General features: G+C 37.4%; 1 protein-coding gene across 4 annotated transcripts in view; it reads right to left on the reverse strand.

Annotated features, from left to right (window-relative positions):
- Positions 1–22,673, reverse strand: part of JPH1 (junctophilin 1) — an 83,704-nt gene that overhangs the window by 21,523 nt on the left and 39,508 nt on the right. For all 4 annotated transcript variants that reach the window (XM_065627354.1, XM_065627353.1, XM_065627352.1 and 1 more), the window contains exon 3: positions 9,228–9,346. In XM_065627354.1, the coding sequence (XP_065483426.1) occupies positions 9,228–9,346 (119 nt within the window). The remainder of the gene's footprint in view (positions 1–9,227; positions 9,347–22,673) is intronic.

Below are 22,673 nucleotides of genomic sequence, written 5' to 3' on the forward strand. Positions count from 1 at the left end.
CAAGCTGGACTGGAGCATGAGAGGGGCTGAAGCCTAGCATCCATGTATGTTTATTCTGCTATTATTAAGAATGGTACGTGAACCTCTGATCATGGGAAGCTTTTTCTGAAAACTGGGAAAAAACCCACTGGAAAATTTAGCAAATGTTAACTGCAGCGGTAGTGCTCTTTAAGCTGCTTTATATCTATCATAAAGGATGGGCAGAAGTGAAAAGCTGTAATACTGTTCTCATCACAACTGCGTATTCTCTGAAGACATGAATTGTGTATATATATATATATTCACATAAAAAGAGACTGTTCATGTGGCATAATAGCTGCCTTTATCCAGGAGAATCACACTGCTTTACATTTCTCCCAGCAAGCCCCCATCTTTCTTGTATGATGATGCCTGAAGTTATAAACAATATTTCAAATTCAGCATCACTAGGCTCATGCAGAGAAAGGACCATTACTCGTCTTCTCCATGACGTGCTTCTTCTGTATATGTAGCCTGGAACAGTATCAGCTGCTTCTCCTGCTGTATCCCATTTCACGTGCATGGCTATCATCCTGCTCTATGGGAATTTGGCAACTGACCTCAACAGAAGCAGGTTCACAGCTCATCTCCAACTGGCTAAGTCTGTCAGCCCTTAATGACTTCTCAGAGCACTTCTGAGGAACGAGCCTCTGTCTTCAATTTAAATACGAGGACTGATAATTCTGAGAACTAGCTTGTATTTGGTGAGCAGTCACTGCTGTAAATGGCAGCACTGGCAGCTATATGCAGAATGTTACTGAGAACTTTGTTTTCCTCGGTTCTGGATTGTGTTTGCAACGTACCACTTCATTATTACCAGCTGATTTAAATAATACACTGTTCACCATATTATACAAATATGCAACATATCATCCATGGTATTTGGCTAGTCATTAGTGAAAACTCAAATAAGATGAGTACCAAATTCCTCATAATTTTACTAGCTTTTCTCTCCCTGCTATTTTTCACTTCCTCTTTTTTTTTTCTTTTCTCTTCTCATCAACAACCTCCAGGATTCCAGTTGGAATCAGACAGGAAAGCTATCTAAACACATGTTTTCAAAGCATTATAAATCAGTAACTGTCATGACTTGTCTTTTAGCTCAGCAGGAAAATACACTATATTTGATGAAGTTCATGATCAAAACTGAAACTAGCTTGGCAGTCATGTTTTACATTAAAACCAGAATACTTATGGCTCTTAATATACATTGTTAATTGTTCTCTTAGTATATTCTCTCCTCTTGCATACAAGTCATATTTCACACCATAACTTTTAACATAAGCATCCCGGTTCCCAGTAAGAGACTGGTAATAGGATGTCAAAGCTGTAACAGATACGTTGCCTCTTGGGCCACACACAAGTATGGAGGAAACAGTAAGTTTTTCTTCCTTGCATTTGATGGTTTTTGCAGAATTTGACATCCCACACTGAGAACAATTTTAAACAAAATTTTTTACACAAACCAGCCCTCAAGCTCCTGGGCCATCTGTCCACATATGCAGGTTTACATAGATATTAGAAAGTACTGAAATTAGAGTCATTGTTCTGCTGATATGGATCAAACAGCTTCAGATTAAAACTGCATCCACTTCCACAAACAACTTAAAGCAACCACAAAATTAAATGATTTAGAGATTTTAGGAGGAGGAGAAAAACATCATTCATAGCTGTCAGATACTTTTCAATACAAGGTATTGCTCTTTCGTAAATTTAATAACAGTGAAATTTTTGCCAAAGATCTCTAACTTTTGGCTCTTTTAAAATCCTTATTTGTCAAAGAAACAATGTCTGCACTGTTTTTCTTTGAATGCCTTTCCACTCTTTGAGTAAAAAAAAAAGCAGACTCTAAGATCTGCACTGAGGGCTTGGGTTCTAGATGTCAGCACTTCTTATGCCTGTGGAATATGTGCCAATAAGGCTCAATACTGGGAAGACATGAAATATATATATGTCACCATATAACTGAAATTACATCTGAATGATTTAGATGGGCAAAATAACATGGAAATAATTAGACAGTTTTAGACTCCACTGATTCTAGACACAGATTTATTACACATTACTGCTTTACTTAAACTCTAGGTATTTTAAATGGATTCATCATTATGTGACAACGATAGACTTCATTTTTTTAGAAGTTGCCTTTATCTCCTTGTGTTTGCAAAAAAACCACTTGAAATTATGAACCTGAAAAGATGCAAAAGCAGGAGTAAAATATAGAGACCTCAAATTTACTGCTTTTAAAACATATGGTTTTATGAATTTTCTTGGAGGGTAGAAGGTTAATCCCGTATTTTTTGATGTTCAGTAACAGTATTCATTAAGCTGCATCGCACTTCTAGCAAAATTAATTCCTTGTATCTAGCAATGGAATCACTTCAGAAACTTTAGAGTCTAAAGTGGGCTAAACGAATCTACTGCTGCACTGGAAATACCAGAACTAAAAACCTACAACAATTAATTTAATTCTGGTAAAACTAGTGTATGTGATCTGCTTAGTCTTCCATCCTATTCTGGCTTCTTTCCCAAAATATTCTTGACCTTTTGTATTTTTAGAGAAACCTCTCATCATTCCACTTACCATTCTGACCTCACACGGTATCATTTCTCCCCCTTCACCTCTGCGCTCAAGTTTTCATTTCTAAATTCTAAGTTTGCAATATGCATTTATGGTTCTTCTTCAAATCCATATTTTTCATAGTCTGGCAACTGTCTCTGACAAAGATACCTTCTGCCCTTCCTCTAATACTTTTTGAGGAGCCTCTGCTGATTTCTTAGTCATATCTCAGTATCAGTACTCTTATTCTCATTCTCCTTTGACACCATTAGCCATTCTCCTCTTCTGGAACTCTCCTCCTCTGTTAACTTCTGCGATTTTTCCTTTTATTTTCCCCTTATTCTTCTTTCACTTTTAAACTATACTTCAAAGGAAGATCATATCGGATTACTCTGTTCTTGGTCCCTCCACTTTCTCTTTTGACAATCTTCATTCTATTTAACCTCACCATTCAAAAAAATTCAACTACCAATTCCATGCTGGCTGCGTTTCAGTTCCAGATTTGACTCCCGCTCAGATTATGATCTGAGTGAAAAACTGTTACAAGACTAATAGGTAGAGATCTTCATCTCTTCCAAATTGCAAGCATGATCTACATCATCCTGTACAATACTACATTACTTTACATAGGTCCATAATCTGCAAAACGTCTTTCTTTTTTCAGATGTCTTTCTGCATTCTCTCTACTTCTAAGTAAGTCTTAAGTCTTGCAGACTTTATTTGAATAAAGTGATGTGTATATTAGCCATCTATTTCTCTGGCCTTGACAAATGTAGAATGCTGCTGCAGAGATTATTTTTCTCTAATGTTCTACCTCTGAAATTCATCTCTCGTTCCCATTACCTATATAAACAACAGCAAAAAAGCCCACAACAGGTGTCAACTGCTTATGGTCAAGTAGTGCAAGGCACTCTAACTAGCACAGCTGTAAAGATGTGCTAATGTAACCCATATAGCATGTTAAAAAAATAACATGAGAACCCTAACCTTTTTCAACATACCTTGAGCCTTCACTAGTATAATAAAATCCTTTCAAAATAAATCACCACACTCTAGTGAAAATTAGTACTGTAAGGAAAGTTCTCACAGTACAGACCTTATTAGCTGAATTCCAACATGTAACAAATATTTATGATGCAGTTATAAATAGGATTTATAATGGAAATGTTGACACTGTGATAATACTCCCATGTGATAGTCTACTTCATCTTGTCCTTGGCTGATGGACACCACGACTGACCAATATAGAAATTTACTGGAGCAGGCCAACAGTGGTCAGGTTCTGTGTCCTGGAAGGAATGGTTCTTTTTGGCAGCAAATGAATAATTGTGAACAGGAGAGAGGAGGCAACTAAAACTCTAAGGTAGCACTGATCTCTTTCTCTCAGATTATTCTTGTAATTAACACTTCTGTGGTGGCACTCAGATACCTAGGCTAGAATTCAAGAAGCAGCTTCAAGACAGCAATGTAGCCAAGACAACACCGAAGCTAGTCCAGGCTAGTTGCCTGGCTATCTGGCTAGCTTCATAGTCAGATCCTGTAGCCTTTACTAGGCAACCAGAAGTTGTATCTATATGCAAATTAATTAGCTCGGTACTTAATGAAAGCTTGTGAAATATACCGTGATTGCAGCAGCTTTCTCTCTCGCCAGGAAACTGTTCTCTGTCATTAGTTTTAAAAAGTTAATTTACTCAGAACTAATTACTCACCTTTTTTTTTTTTTTTTCCCTAAAGCAAATCATTTGATTATGTGACTCAAAATTATCTTTCCTTTAATGTACCTTCTTTCTTTGATTACTAGATACAACAGAAGTGCCTTAGGATAATTCTATACGCTCTGGCTTCTCCAAAGTTGCATAGAAAGAGGATGGAAGCAATAAATTATAGAGAAAAGATGGCATAGAAAGAATCTAGACAACAGTTGTGTGAGGATGATCAAACCATATGTTGAATGGTTTCAGAAAATGAACAGGCTCTTGTATGACTAAGAATAACTAGTGAGCTTCCGTATGATTTAAGGCACAAACTGATGGCAAGGCTGGTAACTCTAATCAGGCAAAATGTTCAATGTAATTGGCTTTTTAAATAAAAATATCTGGCCTGGTCCACATGCATTTAGCCAGTACATTCCAGTTAATTAGCATCAGGCAGAGATCTCACATTCCTGTCCATATGGAGTTTGCATTTTGTGAACTGGAGGAGGTGGAAATGGCAGAGAGGAGGAAGATGGGAAGGATGTGTTTTCTTGCGTGGCTAGACATCCACCACTGGTCAAAAGAGAATGGAAAACATGAATGCCCTTTAAGGCATTAGATGCCATTAAAAATTGCCTGATTGTAAGTTTAAAATGCTTATTTCTGAAATAAGTGATGTTCAGCATCTTAATACTGATGCTATAACAGTAACCAAACATTATAGAAAAAAATGCTGGTGAAAAAATGACGAATTCTTATTATTTTCATTAGAAAATCTTTGTTCTCTGCTCACATATTTCACCTAAAGAAATTCTGTCAATCCCTCTAAAGAGTGTCAGTTGATAAACTGCTCCTTGATTTCTCTCTTGCCTTGTTTAGGAGGTCAAAGGCTGGCTGAATTGTTCTGGTGAGCCATGTATGTTCATCTGGCAGCTGGTTGGCCTGACAAATAATCTGCCATAAACCAATTCAGATCTGAATTTCCAGACCTCAATTGCTCCATAGTAAAGTGCCCAAACTGCTCTTACCCTGCAGCAAAGTAGTTTTACCCCTCTTTCAGTTAATCAAATGTTATTTATTCAAACTGAATGAAAGAGCAGTATGCATTTGCTGCAGGATATATATGCACACAGACAATTATGGCATAGCTGTCCAGTCTGTGAAAGTTCATACTTCAGTTTACCTCCTGATAGTTTACAAGACTATATCCTAGAAATGGCCTGTAGAATTTAGAATGAATGGGTAAGTTAAAGCATCCTTTAACCTTGTGCAAGCATAGAACAATATTCTTCCTTTTTATTGAAAGGCAAAAGCCTTTCTTTTCTGTTACACCTTTGATACAGCACTCCATTAGTCATTTGCTCTTCTCTAGGTTTTAGCAAGAGATACAAACCAGCATTTACTGTTTTTCTCTAAGCAAAGACAATCTTAAACTGTCCCTGGATGACTCCTTTGAATGAGGATATGACTCAGGTTTCATTTGTTTCCTGCCCTGGTATGCTCTCTTCTGACACATCTACAAGTTTAGTGATGCCTCGAGGAACCAAACAGGTTAGAGCTGGGATTCCTCTAAATTTGTTTTACTTTCTGATAAAAAGGCCTATAAAGTATGGCCTCCATAAAGACTGAAATATTTCTTAAATCTACAAAATGTATAGCATGGTGGGTAGGGCTCTGCAAAGATACACCATCCTCATAGATACTAATTATTAGCCAAATCTCTGTTACAGCAGAAGTAGAAGCAGAGCCTTGCCTGAGACTAGTGTGAACAAGCTTAGGAGAAACAGCTCCCTGTAATCCTTTAAGTCCTTATACCAAGGCACTGGCCTTTTCAATCACACTTGCTTTCCTTATATGCAAATATTAAGGTAATCTGTTACTCGGAAAGCTAAATTTTAAGATTTCTACCATACCTCAATATTCATGATTCAGACAGACATTATTTTTCTCTCCTGTTGAATGTTACTTTGCTTCCCACCACTTTGTTCTCCTTTCAATCCCCTTTTAAACTACATTACAGAGCTAGAACCTCTTGGCAGCTTCTAATGAATGTCTTAATGACCACAAAATTGAAATGTGAGAGAAAGTCATTGGGAAGTAAGAACTGTCATGGTACAATGAATGATGAATATTCACTGTAGTTATAAATTGTGTGTAATGGGCTATGTGGCCCAGAAGGTTGCTTTATAAGAATCTGAAATTTAAGAGCTTTATCAAAAGATTTTCAAATATTTAAAAGGACTTAGGCCACAGGTAATGCAGAGATCACTCATTAAGACAGAAAAAAATGCTTAAGTGCTGTTTACAGTGAGGTATTTGTGTTTCACTTTTTTCCCTGTTTCTTTGAAGAGACTTGTTCATATACTACATACATTTATTTGTTGCTGATAGCATGCTTCCCTGCCGTACTAAGCAGTTCAAGCGATGAGAGAAAAATTATACTTTCCCACAATAACTTATTTTCAAGACAATTTAGCACAATGGAAAGCTTTCTCTTAACTATAGTTTCAGAGACTGAGATACAAACTTATCATTACCTTTTAGTAGCACTAACAGAAACTTATAAAGGTACTGTAAAAACACAAAGCTCAAGCAACAGGCGAAAACCAAGGAGTTGTCATTAGGAAGCAATAATGGTTACCTTGTTTTCATTCAAACATACAAAAAATGCTATTTGAAAAGCAGATATTTACTGCTTTTGTGTGAGTGTAAATATTGAAAATATTTATCTGTTTGATTACGATAAATGACAAAAGCTCGTGCTAACATTGTCCAGTGACTCATAATATGATGCTTGGAAAATATTTAAATAAGCAAGTATGTGCACAGGTGAGTCTCAGGGTTAACTGGTACCACTCAGAAAAGAATGTATCTGAAAAAAGCATCATGAACACTGAGGACAGAAAAGTATCTCTGACATAATAGTATTTGAAAGGATCACAAGGATGTATGAATCTGGTGTTTTGCTGCAGCTTATTTGGGATAATTGAAATTTAGTTAACATCTTGACATCTTAAAGTTAATTAAGCAATGGGAATAGATCTTTTTTCAAACATGTACAAATATGCTGTATTTGGCCATCTTGAAAATAATGAGGAAATTTAAAATCTAGACTCCAAGAGCTATTCATCTTTTGACAGGTAGCTAGCTAACCAATAGACATTCCCACACAAAGAACAGAGTAACTAGACTTTACGAAATGTTTTGTTACATCACTGCTGCATTTGGCGAAGAGATACAAACTCTTCCCATCCATAATTGGAATAAAGGTTTTAAATGAGAGGAAAATAAGAATCCCGGACCTTCTCTTCCCAAATCTCAGCCAAATTTGCCAGCAATGCTACTTCACATCCTGCGGCAGGAAGTAAAAAAAGACACCTAACAGATTCCTGAGCTGGGGGGATTTCTTGGTGTCAAATTTCACACCATCAGATGTTTGCATTTTCTCTTGAGTACTCTTGCCATTTCTTTATTTCAAGGGTTTGGCAGCTTTGAAATAGTCCTATTCCAAATGCTTTAATTCCCTCTTCTATTCTCTATCAAGCTTTCCTGTGACAGGGTCCCTGTTATTAGTGCTTTGCATGGCTAAGTTTATGACTTCTTAACTTAGGACTGGTAAGATGAACTGCTGCTATAAATTGAGAGTTCATTAGTTGATGGAAGAATGAAATAATGAAAAAAGAAAAAGACTTGGGTATCATAGGAGTAAGTATGGGCCAGTAATATAAGTCCACAGGAGAGGTTCTATTGAGGTCATTTCCAACAGTGAAAGGGTACCTATTAATACCATTTTAAAGCTAGTAAAGTCTTACTACTGGAAATAGTTCTGCTGAGCACACAGATTGCTCTCTACAACTTAATATGTAGGAATAAATAAAGAAGTAAGTATTCTTTAAGCTGACAGTAACGATTTAGTAACAAATTATATATAGTGGCCATTTATACTAAAAATTGAAGGAAACGGGTGGATTGTTAGAAAGTGTTGAAGAATGTTGTTGTTCTTTGATTTTGTGGGTCATGATAGTAGCCTGAAGCCACCATATGGGTACATTTCAGAATAAATGGGTTTGTGTCTGAAACAAGGATGTGCAGAAGATGATGGCAGGTGAAAATGAATCTCAGAGCTATAATCTATATTAGCACACAAGTGCAGACAAGTCCTTGAAAAGTAATAACAAGATTTGACTCAACTCATTTGGCAGGTGAAAGAAAGGACAGACTTTGAAAAGACATTAACTTGGCAAATGGAGTTCCATTTTATCTATCCAATCTTTAGCTAAAGAGCAGTACACAAAAATATCAACCTCATGGAAAGACACATGAAAAACAAAGTAAAACTCACTTTGCTTCTTTCTTTAGCAGCTTTCCAAACCACGTGAGAGGTGAAAATGGGTTGCAATGTCGATATAGGTGGCACAGACTTAATTCTATGATATCTTGAGCATGGGACTACTGTTCCACAGAGCACCACAGGCATAAGAGAGCAAGATTCCCTCACAGGTTATGTATGTGTAATGGTAACGCATTCTCCAGAATTCAGGCCTTGGCTAATAACCAAGACTTCCAAGAATTCCCTTGATCAGTAAAAAAGCTAAGGATCTGTCTCCTAATAAACACATTACAGAAATAACTCAATTTTTTGCTGATTTGTGTCCTCTGAAGTCTGTCTTTGACACCATCCTGAAGAAGCTATTAATTTGAGGCAAAGTTGTATGCTTGATACTGACTTTTTGATACTTAACTGTTTTTATAGAAAGCAATAGTCACCAAATTATTACAAAATGAAAACATCTCCTTCAGCAATGTACACTCTTTGTTACCTACACATGACTATTGTTTCTGTATGAATGACAACATTCAAAACAAAATCAACTTTTTAACTTGACGAAGAATCCTTTCACTGCAAGAAAAAACACCTAGCCAAAAAAAAAAAAAAAAAAAAAATCTGTAATTACCTGGTTGGTAGAAATTTGGTGAAAGTTCTCTGGCAACTGCTCTTGCAATATCACATTCCTGGCGAGCAGCCTGAGCAGCCTGATCCGCAGCATCAGCTTTAGCTCTTGCATGTGCAGTTCTGTACAGAGTAGAAAACAGTTTATATGCAGAGGAGTCTTTTATGAGATGCATCAATAATGTGAAAGCAAAGGACTACTGTCCTCAGCTACCATACACCATAGTGTATAGTGCACTCTTATGCCCACTTGCTGTGAGTAACTGCAAATCAGTCAAAGTATTTCAGAATCAACACATTCTTCTCGGTTCTGTAACTGCAAATCAGTGAAATTATTTCAGAGTCAACACATTATTCTTCTCAGTTCTTCAGTCCTTCTCATCCTTTTATCACATTTACTTGTAGGCACACAGTTCACAGCCCAAGCTTTTAACTAAAATTTCTAAACAGAAAAAAATAGTATCTGATCAAATCCTGGGATTATGACTTTAATACACATAACTAGAATGTGTGCAGAAGTGTAGAGGTCAGACTGGGTCACCACACTGACACTTAAACAGGGCTCTGTGAGACCAGGATACACGGTGTTCAAGGGGACTATTACCTTTATGCTATTACCTTTACAGCATTTTGAAGTTAATGCTCAATGCTGGGCGCCTCGTAAAATTTTTTGAAGGGCAAAACTGAGGTATGTTGGCCCAAGAAATTGAGAAATGTCTTCCACAATCAGACCAGGCTGGAAAGAAATGGGATGGAAAATGTGTTTGATGCTTCAATATGCATTTGTATAAATGAAGACTTAACAGTTTTAAATTCTTGTAACTCACTGAATTTCAAATCCAAAACAATCTGAAAAGGCAACTTTTCTGAAGTCAAGACAACAGTTTGGAATACTTCCGCAAAGTCATCTGCACTCTGCTTCCACTTTTTTCCTCCTGCTACTTCTTAAAAAGCCTTGAGAACAGCTTGTGCAAGTGCCTCTGATTCCAGACTGCGTAAATTGATACTTGTGTTACTGCAGGATTGCATCACTGTTTGTCCCATCTTCCCTCCCCACTTCATTTTTTAAACAGTCATCTGTTTAGAAATTCCTGATGGCAGTGATCCCTTTGTGCCTCTACAGCATTAACACATAGCCTAGAGCTACAAGATGGTTCATTAGAATGGAGGGGAAGGTAAACATGGCAAACTGGCAGAATTTTTTGAGCCTATAGAGATATTAATAACATTTCTAAACCAGATATATTAAATTTCATGATCTCAGGAAATTTCTCATAATGTTCTAGTAGAAAACAGACACTGAAGTAAGAAAAAAATTAGTTAGGAGGACAGCAGCAATTTTTATCTCATGTGCTTGGTGATACTAATCTACAGCAATCAAATAAATGAAAACTTTCAACAGTTTAGCTGTAAAAATTCAGTTTTGTTTTTGAGGAATGAAGAAGAGTTCTGTGTTTCAGACAAAGCTAGAATTAAATGTTAGCATTAACCAGAATGAGCACCAAGAGATTAACAGTACAGCAGACTTTGCATTTCTGAGAGGATGTTTAATCCCGTAGGGTACTAGTATAAACACAGACATAAAAAACCCCACATAGACAGTTTCATCTGTGGTGCCTGAAGAAGATTTATTTAAGTTACATCCTCCCTAAAATGTGTGTGGGGATAAATGTTGAATGTTATTTCAAAGCTTAGCTTGTCATAATTTACTGGATAAATATCAGCTCATGCTGCCTTCTCACAAGTCCCTTCAGGTCTTTGAGAAAAAAAAGATAACGAGCAAACAAGCAGTAACACCTTTGAGTTGTCCTCAGGATGGGGTAAGAAACTGTTAATCAAAACAAATATACCGTATAATCCCATATGTGTTCTATGCAGTTCATGAATGGTTGTACAGTATGTACTTGCTTAGTAACAGTAATCAAACCCGTTCTTTCTTTATAATCAATATTTTCGATTACATGAGTTATTCTTAGCTTCTGCATAATTATGTCTATGTAGCATAAACTTAATGAAGCAATCCTAGCACTGGGACATTGTTTTGTGAGACAATGTAGTCTGCACATAGATAAACTAGACACTGATCATCCTTTTGTGATGATAGAACAACCAGACTATTCCCATATAAAAATAATCTAATACTATTGCCACTACTACAATAGATGCTTTAAAAGCTAATATACTAAATGACCAGCAACAGGAAAACACACTGCCAGGATAGTACAGTTATTCATTGATGCCTGTGAATCTTTTATATTATTATATCCAAGAAGCGAATCGTACATCCTGTCCAAACATCCAGTATCAATTAGTTAAGGAATTGATGACATGAGTAATAAGCCAGTGAAACTTTGTCACATGAAGCTGGGCAGCAGCAAGTCACAGCAGGAAGAAGCCAGTGGAACAGAAGGTAATTGAGCACTGCTTTCCCTGGCTGCCTTCTCACCTTTTTTTTTAAACTCGCACTTCCTGCTATTCTGCCCCTTTTGTACTCACACTCGGGAGTTCCAGCAGACCAGAACAGGAGCGACTGTTCAGAGGTGAAAGCTGCCAAGGCCTGTGTCAGTGACACACTTGAGCAGAGCCTCGGTGCTGCACTGTCACTGCGAGATGGTGCAGCGAGGGGAACGGAACAGGCACAAGAAGAGCGTTTCTGCTCCTGCACAGGCCCTCGGCCAACCCAGCAGAACTGCGTGCACGTGGCTGTGCTGAGACATCTCCCTGATGGCCTCCTCAGCAGCATCCACGATGTCTGGCGAATGTGAAAAGAATGTGAGAAAGCAGCAGAGCTGACGCGTCTGCACAGAGCAGAAGCACCGTGCTTCACCCGTGAACACAGGCTCTTCATTATTTGCTCTTATCACCTTGGCATCTGGATGCTTTACTGGCCAACTTCAGCAATGTGTACTTCACTATCTCGATTTGCAACTGCATATACAGACATTTCTTTCACTTTCTGCACGCTTACTTGTAAGTGCCAGATTCAATTTTTCTATTGCTATTTAATTTCAATTTTTTTACTCTGACTTCCACACTTGATTTGACTGTATGTTTTTCAAAATACCTGCTTACAGTTACTGCTGCTTGGCACTACATTTTGTTTGTACTTCTTTTATTCTGCCTTGCACTGATCCCCACTCTATCACAGCATTATTATTAGAGACTATGGAGGAATATGTTAGTTTGGAATAATAATGTTTATAAGGGAGAGCTATCAAAGCAGGGTAGCCCCCCTGAAATATAATTCATTTGCTCCATTTATGCTTTACACAGCTTGGGAAAGCATTCTTTACCTTTCGTTCCTGAAGTAATTTCACCACTGTAAAGTCTTGAAGTTTTCTTTATTATCAATAATTGTTAATGGAAATTTAAGCTTACAATATATCAAGTCAAAATGACCCACATTTGAATGTCCACCATCTATTTGAGAATTGCTTTTTTTCCCCAGAGCTCTACATCTTTTTGCCAGAACAAGAAATCTTCATGAGAACTTTTGAAAGAGAAAACTCAAAAAAATGTTTCCTTTCCTCTCCCCCAGCCAAGAAAAAGACTGCCATAGGCTTTGCGTGTTGTTCCACACATTCTCCAGTAAGGCTCAATCTGAGCAGAATAGAAACTATGCAGGGAAGGAGGCAGCAATCCATAGACTGCAAAAGGGTATGGGAAAACCAATGACCTGCTCTGCAATGCCGTATTCAGTTTCTAACCCACAGCAAAAGGCCTTTAATGATTTCTCTTTTACGTGCACAGGCAGTCCTTTGTAAAAAATAATTCTCAGCAACTGTAACACACAACGCTTACTTTTGAACTGCCATGTGTTTTTACCGTGTATCTACTTGAAAATATCATCCTACCATTAATGTTCAATGTGATGTCTCGAACGAGCTTGGGAGCTTTAAAACAAATATAAAATTAAAGCATTGAAAACAAAACCAATTCATATTTAGAGGAACAATCTACCACTTAACTAATGAGTCCACAGTGGTGGTAAATGCAATAAAGACAGGGACAACATCAAGCTCTATCTGTGGCAGGAATCGAACCGCACTTCCATGAAAAAGGAATCCACAGCTCCAGCTCATGCAGAGTGTTGGTGGCAAGTGACAGTGTGTAGAGTGCCTGTATCTACTGGTCTCTGTTGTCAGTGAGTGAGGGCTGGAAGACCAATGGTTAACTGAATAACTTTGCTATTGTTAGAAATTTTATTTGGACTCATATCAGGGTCTGATTTTGAAAGAAGCCCAAGCTTTCTAGACTGTGGGGCAACTGATACCACTACTGATACCTTTCTTTTCTGTGTTAGGTTGGATAGGTAAACATACACATCATCTTAGCTACACTCCAAAGATTATAAGCACAGAATTGGGATTCTTACAAGCAGCCTCCCCTTCCAGCAGTACTGCAATCAGATTGCTATCTACTTATGTCTGAAAAGTGACTTGAAGGAGGAGTATTGAGGGCTGAAGAGCTTAAAGAACATTATCTAGCATTCTGCAGCAACAATGCTTATATGTAATGCCATGTGTCTGTAAAGCATTATATAATGTTCATCTAAATTTAAACCTCATTTAGAACTGTCTATTACTCTCCAGATTATTTTGTATTTCCATGGTATCCTTCAACGCACTTGTAATGCTGCCTCATTCGGAGTCAACTAAAAATGTAAGCAACATATGTTTACTTTGTTTTCATTTTTCAGCTTTTATTAAACACAATGATTCCAGCATAAAGCTTTCCAGGAGCTTGCTTTCTATTTCTTAAAATGATAGAAATTATTTTCTCTGCTTTCTATTTGCCAAATATATAAAACACAATTATGTTCCTATCAAATTATCCTACATTAATAATCTTTCCAATGTTGTTATTAACAGATTTTCATATTATCAAAAAAGATCAGTAAAGGCTAAACCTACAAGTAGTTCTCAGAGATATATTTAATTAATGACAGCTATCAGGTTTGCTTGAGTAACACTACATGTTGTGGGTTTCTATCTGTATCATCCTTTTTGACACTGGAATTCTCTAAAAAACAACCCCATCTTCCAAACTTCTAAAATTCAGTGATTTTTCTAGAAAGCAAAGAATATTCTTTTTTTTTTTTTTTCCCAGCTATGAAACTTTCAAACATTTTTACATTTCCTTCTGTCTTTCAGAGGCTCAATTCTGCACAACCAAACTCTGATAATACTGCCACAGAGATCAATTGCATTTCCAGGAAAAGAGGAGCTAGGAAGGAAGAGGAAAATTTTAAGGAATCGTCCTTTGGTAGTTTCATTTTCTCCTTGTCCTCATTTTATTTCCATATTCTTCCGATATATCAATAATGAATGTTAGATAACAATCTAGCGTCTATGCATTTTTTAACACCGTGAGAGATGGGCATTTATCAAGTATGCTAGTCATCTTCCTCAGATTCTTTCAGTGATAATACTTGGTGAAAAGCAACATTCTGCTACTGTAGGATTAAAAATACGTATGTGCAAAACTAGGTAGAGCTACCCCAGAGCTCTTGGCTTCAACACTTCGAGCAACTCATTGCTGTAATATTCCTCAGAAGTGAGGGTAGGTCACTGAATACCAGTGAGAAACCGGAGTGTCGGAGAGAAATAGGGAGAGGAAAAAGACTGATGTACAGGTATTGCAATATGAGAGCTTCATGTCAGTGAGGAATTTAAAGTGCTCCTAAACTACAAATTGAATTGACCAATTGAGATATATGACATCAATCAAGAAGTCTGAACTCAAAAAATCTTCAAAGTGCTTTACTTGAGCAACCTCCTTTGTGCTTTGCTAGATTTCCACCAGTTTCCACCAGTCGCTCCCTCTTCATGAACTGACTTCACTAAGGACCTGGACTACCTTGGCACTACCAGTAAGGCCTCATTTAGTGAACCAAAAACTGATCTATTATGTACATGCTGCTGGCACATTGATCTGTATCACCTTGTCTAATATTTTTTGTTTCTGAAAACTTCTCCTTCCCAGCTTAAATCCATTTCTCAGTTTTTTTCGGTCTTAACTCATATTCCAAGAACTGAAAAAATACTAACCTTCAGTTAACAACTCTGGAAAATCTAAGGAAATTCCTTACAATTGGCAAATGGCCAACCTGATTTCAGTACTTGAAAAAATAACCTGGGGGTGATGATTGGTTAGCCAGATGTCAGTCTTGGGCATAAACAACAACATAAACAAACTACGTCTGCATCCATAAAGATTTACAGGCTAATAGCATATAGTGCCAGACATGATGCTTTAGCAGAGAGATTTTGCCAAATATTTCATACACATGTAAGGATGATGGGTCCTATACCTTATCTAGATTGCATTGATTTAACATACTTGGATTGCTTTCAAGGTTTCTGATTTTGTACCCTATGGCAACATAATTAAACAACAGCATAAATTACATGGAATTAATAAGACGCATCAAAATGGATTAAAAGCTAGACACATCTTGAAGCTTAATGCAGAAGACATCAAAGAAAAGGACTGTTATCCCTTTTACCTAAAGAATTGGTTTTTTGCTTAATATTTTACTTTTATAATATCTCAATACAAGCTAAAACATACAATTGAGTTGGCAGATTACACCATTTCTGGATTAAACAAACAAACTCCCAAAAACAAACCCAAAAAGGATACTTTACTGTAACCTAATGTTCAATGCTAACAATTCCAAACCCTATTGCATTTAACTGTACTGAAACTGAACACTGGGAAGCAAAAAATCTAGCCAGAATGGGAGACTGTCATGGAAAGTAGCACAGAAGGAATATGAGGTCACGCTGGCTAGGCCCACACACTGCAGCAAAAGGGAGGGTTAATGTCGTCTTTGTACACGAAGAGATGAAAATTGAGTATAAACAGGAATTTGTTCTTGCTGTACTACACAATCCAGAATCCATAAAACCACTAACGGAACAATGCCCAGCTCATCTACATCTCAAGAAGGAAAAAGAAATGTCAGAACCACAGAATAACTGAGGTTCTAAAAACACAAGTTTTTTAACTTAAAGGTCTTGAGCCTCATCTCCACTCATTATTGAAGAAACACTGAGAAGCCACTTATCATGGTGTACACACAGATATCTGACAGTGGAAAATGGGGAAGACAAACTGGGGAAGACAAGTGTTTCAGATAAAGACAGTCCAATGATTAGAAGCTGAATTTGGGCAGAGTCAATCTTGAAATGTTTGGGGTATATTTTACAGAGAAAAAGATAGACCTTTCTAAGTCTTTAAAATTGTATTAGGCAGTCTACTAAAAGTCCTCTTTAATCCATTTTCTGAGAAAAAAATGACATGGTCTTTTGTTTACAGGAAGTGAGATTAGATCATTTAGGGACTGTTTACATGAGATATTCCAGACATCTGACCTCAGTGTTCTGATCATCTCATTGGAGGCACCCGTCTTACTCCATTAAAAATAAGAAACTTGTACTATGTGCAGTTTGGTCCTCTGTCCGACTCCTGCAGTGGTCAGCATGAACGTGCTCTGCTTTCCTACGAATATATGAATAGTCCTATGGCAAACACCAATCTATGTGTTTGTTGAGGAATCAGCTGCCTTGTTACGCCAAGATTCAGAACCCGTTTGCATTCTCCTTTAGGCCTCTATGGTCCACATCAATAAAACCAGAACCACTCAGGAACTCAGGGGTGCCAAGGTACATGTTGCTGTAACATACTAGTCACATGTGTACTCAGCAGTTCAGAAAGATTTTAGGTGAATGAAGGATAGCATGCCAAAAAAGAAGGTATTCCTGAAAATTCACTTTTAGCAATTGAGATAAATTTGTTCAATTCCCCTAGTCTGTCTTTCAGGCCCTCAGTCTTGCTCACCTGTTTGGAAAAAGACTCAAACGCACATGTCTGAATCTAAAAAATGGTTTTAAATTGCTGTTAAGCATCACTAGAGAAAGTTGCATTTAGATGGTATTCTCCCTAACCTCAAGCCCCACTAGCCTGGCATTATTTATGTGCATACCAGATAATCTGCCCCTGGATAACAGAGCTGGCTCTTCATGTGATTAATCAATTTTATCCATCATTCTGTCAGGAGTTTGAACGAATGAAGATTTGCTTTCCTATTGATTGTACTTGAACCTAGCACTGGCACGGAAATCTTGAAGACGGCAGAGTCTTCAATCCCAGCAAGTTGAGCAGCACCATTTCAAGCAGAAAACAAGTTTTCCTGTGGGGAAACTTACACTTTGGGCAAAATACACTTCGGTATACTGCGCTCATAGGGTTTTTTCCCCGTTTTTGCCAATAATGATTCGCTGCCAGTATCTTTTCACGTCACTAAGTGCCAAGCACTTCTAGAGAAAAGGACAAATCCTGATGTGCATTTGTCTATCCTACTTTATAGGACAGACTATATCCTATCATACTTTATAGAATAGACTATATCCTATCCTATTTTCTTACCAAGTCTCCATAGTGACCAATATTTTTTTGCAGCTCCTTGGCCCCATAATGTTAATTCCTGCAGACAGGAGGTTTTTCAGAAAAGGGTAAAGGAATAACTGCAAACAACGTTGTTTCCAATCACCAAAGCCAATTATATTGGTTGACTGAAGAGTGCTGCTGAATCTAGCTGGAGGCATAAAAAATTAGATGCACGCCTGAGCTTCAGCTGTGCTTGATGACATAGTTAAGTGAAAAAAAAGAAAAAGCAGATCCCTTCATCACAAAATCTAAGCTTCAAGGAAAAAGAATGCCATGTAATAAGGATTTGGCACAGAGAAGGCGAGCCTGCTCAAGGAATGGGAACGTGGACTCCTGTGATAATTTGCCTAGAGAATTTCTAAGGGATGTTTAGTGCATTGCACTTCCTCCCTGCCACACTTTTTTTAACCATTCCGTATGTGGGACAAATGAAATAAAACAGTACGTATGACAACAGCTATCATCAACCCCAATATCTGGCAGCTATTCTAGACTCCATATCTAAGAAAGCAACAAAAATCATCACCCAGGAATACAGCTAGATGAAAAATAAGAACAGCTTACAGGAAGAGACTAGGAATTACTTTGGATCAAAATGGATTTTTTTTTCAATTTAAAATATTATCTTAACATTTTTCAGTGTTCTGCTGATTTTTACCACTTTCAATTACTTGTAAAAATACAAAAAACCCCAGAAATATTAAATCAAATGTCAATTTTTAGAAAACAGTACATTTTAAATTATGTTTTTGTATAGAATAATTCTAGTTAGAAAACTTGGAAGCTCTGTTAATCAGTAAACTTATTCAGGAAAACTATGTAAAACGTCGTAGTTGACAAAGTCTGTATTCTTAATGTCTCTTTACAGAGTTGATGTGGTGTTTTAAGGATAACATTTTTTTAAATTTTAGGGCAAAAAAGTCCACAGTGTTACAGATCTTTTAGCAAAGAATAGAAAAGTACTTGTAGGGCAAAATATATAATACAAAACCAGTACCTGATTGCTCTTCACATCATAATATATATAACTTGCAACACACTAGTTGCATGAAATTTACATTACGGGTAATTACAGGAAAAAACTGAAAATTTATTTAAAACTCTGTGGGTTTTGGTGGCTTCAAAAAATGTAAGATAAACTCCCCAATCATAAATACTTATAGGACTATGCTTATTGCTTTCCTAAGGGACATTGGCAGTCTGTAACTTATTATACTTCTAGTATCTGAATCCAAAGACTTTATTACTATACTTCATGGACTCAAATATACTAAGAAAAAAGTCACAACTGCAGATGTAGCGGCTTGGTGCTTATTTGTCTCTTCCAAAAGCTGTAACACACACACACATTGATTTCTGCCATTTTCTCATAATAATAATCACAGTATGGAACTGAAATCTTCATAACAAATGAAAACAGAAAGGATACACTGATCACGGAATAAAGTTTTAATCTAAAACAGTTTTGGGGGTGCTTGAAAAAATAACTAGAACATAATGGCAAACAAAAGAAATCTTTATGAGATATAATACTACACTTTATGTATTTATAACAAAAAAGTGGTGTAATTAAGCTCTTTAAATAACAAACACATTGATATGAATTCAATCTGTGGCAATGTTAGGTTTTTTTAACAGTCCTTTTAATATCTTTGGGCATTAAAATCTAGCGAGGAAACAAAACTGCAGCATTTTCATCCTTTTGAAGGCATTAACTGTATGTGTTTAAATTTAATCTTTGTGTCCTTAGCAGTCTGACAGCCAAAACGGAATTGGGCTTATCTTTCTTTGCATGGTTCATTTCTGTTCCCCGATCAGGTGTCAGATGTCTAGAAAAATAGTACTGATAGAAAAATGTCTAGCAAACCATCCTGGGATTAGTTCTTCCATTTTCAGTTGTTACAAATTCTCTGACATGTTTAAAGATAACTGTTAAAAAATTCACGGAAATACTTGAATAACAAAAAACTCCTGATATGTTATATCTGAACAGCTTAATTAGCAAAAGGCCTAAGCTCTCCACGAAAAACAAGTGCTCAAGAATAGGGATGGCTGTATGTGATTTGACTTGTCTCCAGGCTGGCAGATATGAATCAAGCTGCCCATATTATACATTAAACGTCAAGAGACTGAAGAGTATAAACAAGCAAAGACTTTAATGATCCTTCCATCTGTAAACATGGAATTCCTCTTAATTGAAGAGCACTACGGATTGAAAATAATGTCAGATTATTTCAGACATAGAGCAGGTGACAGCTATTTCATAGGTTTTGTTGTCTCTAGCATGAAGGGAATGTGAAACTTGGGTTAATGACCAATGCAGTTAACAGCTTTAAAATAATCTTCTCTCACATACATTAGCTCCCCTCAATAAACTTATATGTATATATTTACCCTCTGTAGTTACCTACAATGTTGCCAATAACACACAACTGGAATAAAAAACTGGCCTATCCTGTCAGCTACCAGAAAATATGCAAAACCAGGAACATTGCTCTCTGCTGGTTCCCATAGGGCTGATGATCTTGCCTAGATGCCCAAAAGGCTTTTATGGCACCCAGAGGCTGCTGAAAGAGCACTCACAGCAGCCTATTTGCTCCTGCTTAGAGCATCCCTTGACTGCTTTGTTCAGCTGAAGTCATGCAGATCCGCATGGTAACGTTGAGGATTCATTGTTGTATTCTTACATATGTAGCAGTAACCACTTGTGAGAGTAACATCTTATTGCAGACTCATGAAGGGTACTGTTTTGAGATCCTCTGAACAGAGCTGGTCATGGTCTATTTGCTCCTTTTTTTTTTTTTCCCCTTACTACAGTCCTTGTCTGGAGCCCTGGCATTCTCCCCCAGCCTCTTCCAGAAAGCAAGTATTTTCTTTTCTCAGTCACAAGTAGCAGAATTTTAGTGTAAACACTTCTGTGTGCCACGAAGGAGGAAGGAAATCCCAAATTAATCAATCCCAATGTCTTGCCCTCTGTTCACACTAACACGGATTTATCAGACTTTCCAGATCTATCTCAAGGTTGATGGGTTTTATTGACCTTCATGACTAGTGACACTGGAGCAGCTGGTAAGACAAGAATTTCCTATTAGGCAATACCATGTCCTCCCCCTCCCACCACAAAGCTGTTCCTACTAAGGCTCAATCTTGAAATTTGGTGTCCTGTTAGGCAATTCCTGAGCCTCAAAAATTAGCCTCTCAGTAAATTAAATAAACTATCTGCCTAAATTGCAGATCTCTGGGCTTTTAGAAGTATTGGAGAAGGGCCACAAGCTGGATCCTCTCCCTTTTGCAAAGCAGGACTACCTACCATAGCTTGCCAGAAGCACCAGATCTGCTCTGCCTGCACAGAATGATGGTGCTGCACACACATGGAAGTGTTTTCCAGAAGTGCTGGGCATTAATATATATATTCCCAACTAAGTTCATGTCTTCAGTAAATAATACTACAGGTATAACTGCTGCTACTACAGCAATTCATGTGGCTGGCAGACAGTCATAACTGCACAGGTCTGAACACCAGTGAGTGACAGGAAAATATTTTTGCCAGCTATTTTTCTTGAGGACATTAAAGGAGACTCACCATGTTGAGGGCATACATCATGGCAGGGAAAGGGTTGATAAATCCTGGGACAGGCAGTGTCCTGGAACAAGCCTGTGGGCTAGATGAATTATCTTAGAATCATAGAATGATTTGGGTTGGAAGGGACCTTAAAGATCATCCAGTTCCAACTCCCCTGCCACGGTCAGGGACATCTTCAACTAGACCAAGTTTTTCAAAGACCCATCCAACCTGGTCTTGAACACTCCCAGGGATTGGGCATCCACAACTTCTCTGAGTAACCTATTCCAGTGTTTCACCACCCTCACAGTAAATAATGTCTTCCTTATATCTAATCTAAATCTACCCTCTCTCAACTGAAAACGATTATTCCTTGTCCTATCACTACACCCTCTGATAAAGTGTCCCTCTTCATCTTTTCTGTAGGTCCCCTTTAAGTACTAGAAAGCCACTACAAGGTTTCCCTAGAGCCTTCTCTTCTTTGGGCTAAACAGACCCAGCAAGAACTTATCTTGTCAAGTTGTGTACTAAAATGAGATGATCCTTCTTAAAGAGTCTGTACAGATCCACCTCCACCTGAATATGTACCTTATTTTATGAATCTCATGAAGGTCAGCAACAGGGAAGGTGTCAGTCTTGCCTCAGCTCTGCTAAAGCCTACATCGCTGGGGGCTTAAAGGAGGAATGGAGGACATTCTTCAAGAGCCACTGGAAGAGCAGAAAAAGTAAACACATGCTTCCTTGAAGAATCTGATAATTCAAGATGATCAGTGCAAGGTAATTCAAAGATTACCTAATTTTAGATAATTAGCAAAATAATAACAATAATGAAAAAGTCTCCTCCAACAAACAATAGTTGGAATTTCAGCTATGTCTGTGGATGAGATGTACAACTACTGAACATGGAATTTGGCCTCATGTTATGCTTAGGTGACAATGTTTAAAAAAATGTGAGGGTCTGTTCCATATAGCAGTCTTGCTGCTGTGGCATAAGCATGCTCTGCCAGCAAGTGGACGAATATGGAATATGATTTCTCATTTGAAAAGAGAAGTCGCTTGATAACAAGTAGCGTCTTACTCTGCAATCCTATTAAAAAACGACATTTTCACTAACTCTGAGACAGATGTGCAGTGAAAAGGCCTTCTGAGATAAAACTTTTGCTATGAAAATACAGTGCTGGGAAGACTTGCTAAAGTATTGTAATCAGTTAGTTTGTTAGGAATTCTGTTGAGCTCCTTCAACATAACTTGAAAGTAGTTTTGGTAGTTTCTTTATCTAACCCTTGTGCAAGTGAGTCCAGCTGTAAAGTCCTGCACTTCACTCTTTTTCTTGAATGGCTAACCTGTCGAGTAGCAAAGTACTGTTTTGAGTATTCAAATTGTTGTTCAAGAATACAAAATTACCTCTTTTTGAACGGTCAACACGAAAAATAG

Source organism: Caloenas nicobarica, chromosome 2, assembly GCF_036013445.1.
Source record: "Caloenas nicobarica isolate bCalNic1 chromosome 2, bCalNic1.hap1, whole genome shotgun sequence".
NCBI lineage: Eukaryota > Metazoa > Chordata > Aves > Columbiformes > Columbidae > Caloenas > Caloenas nicobarica.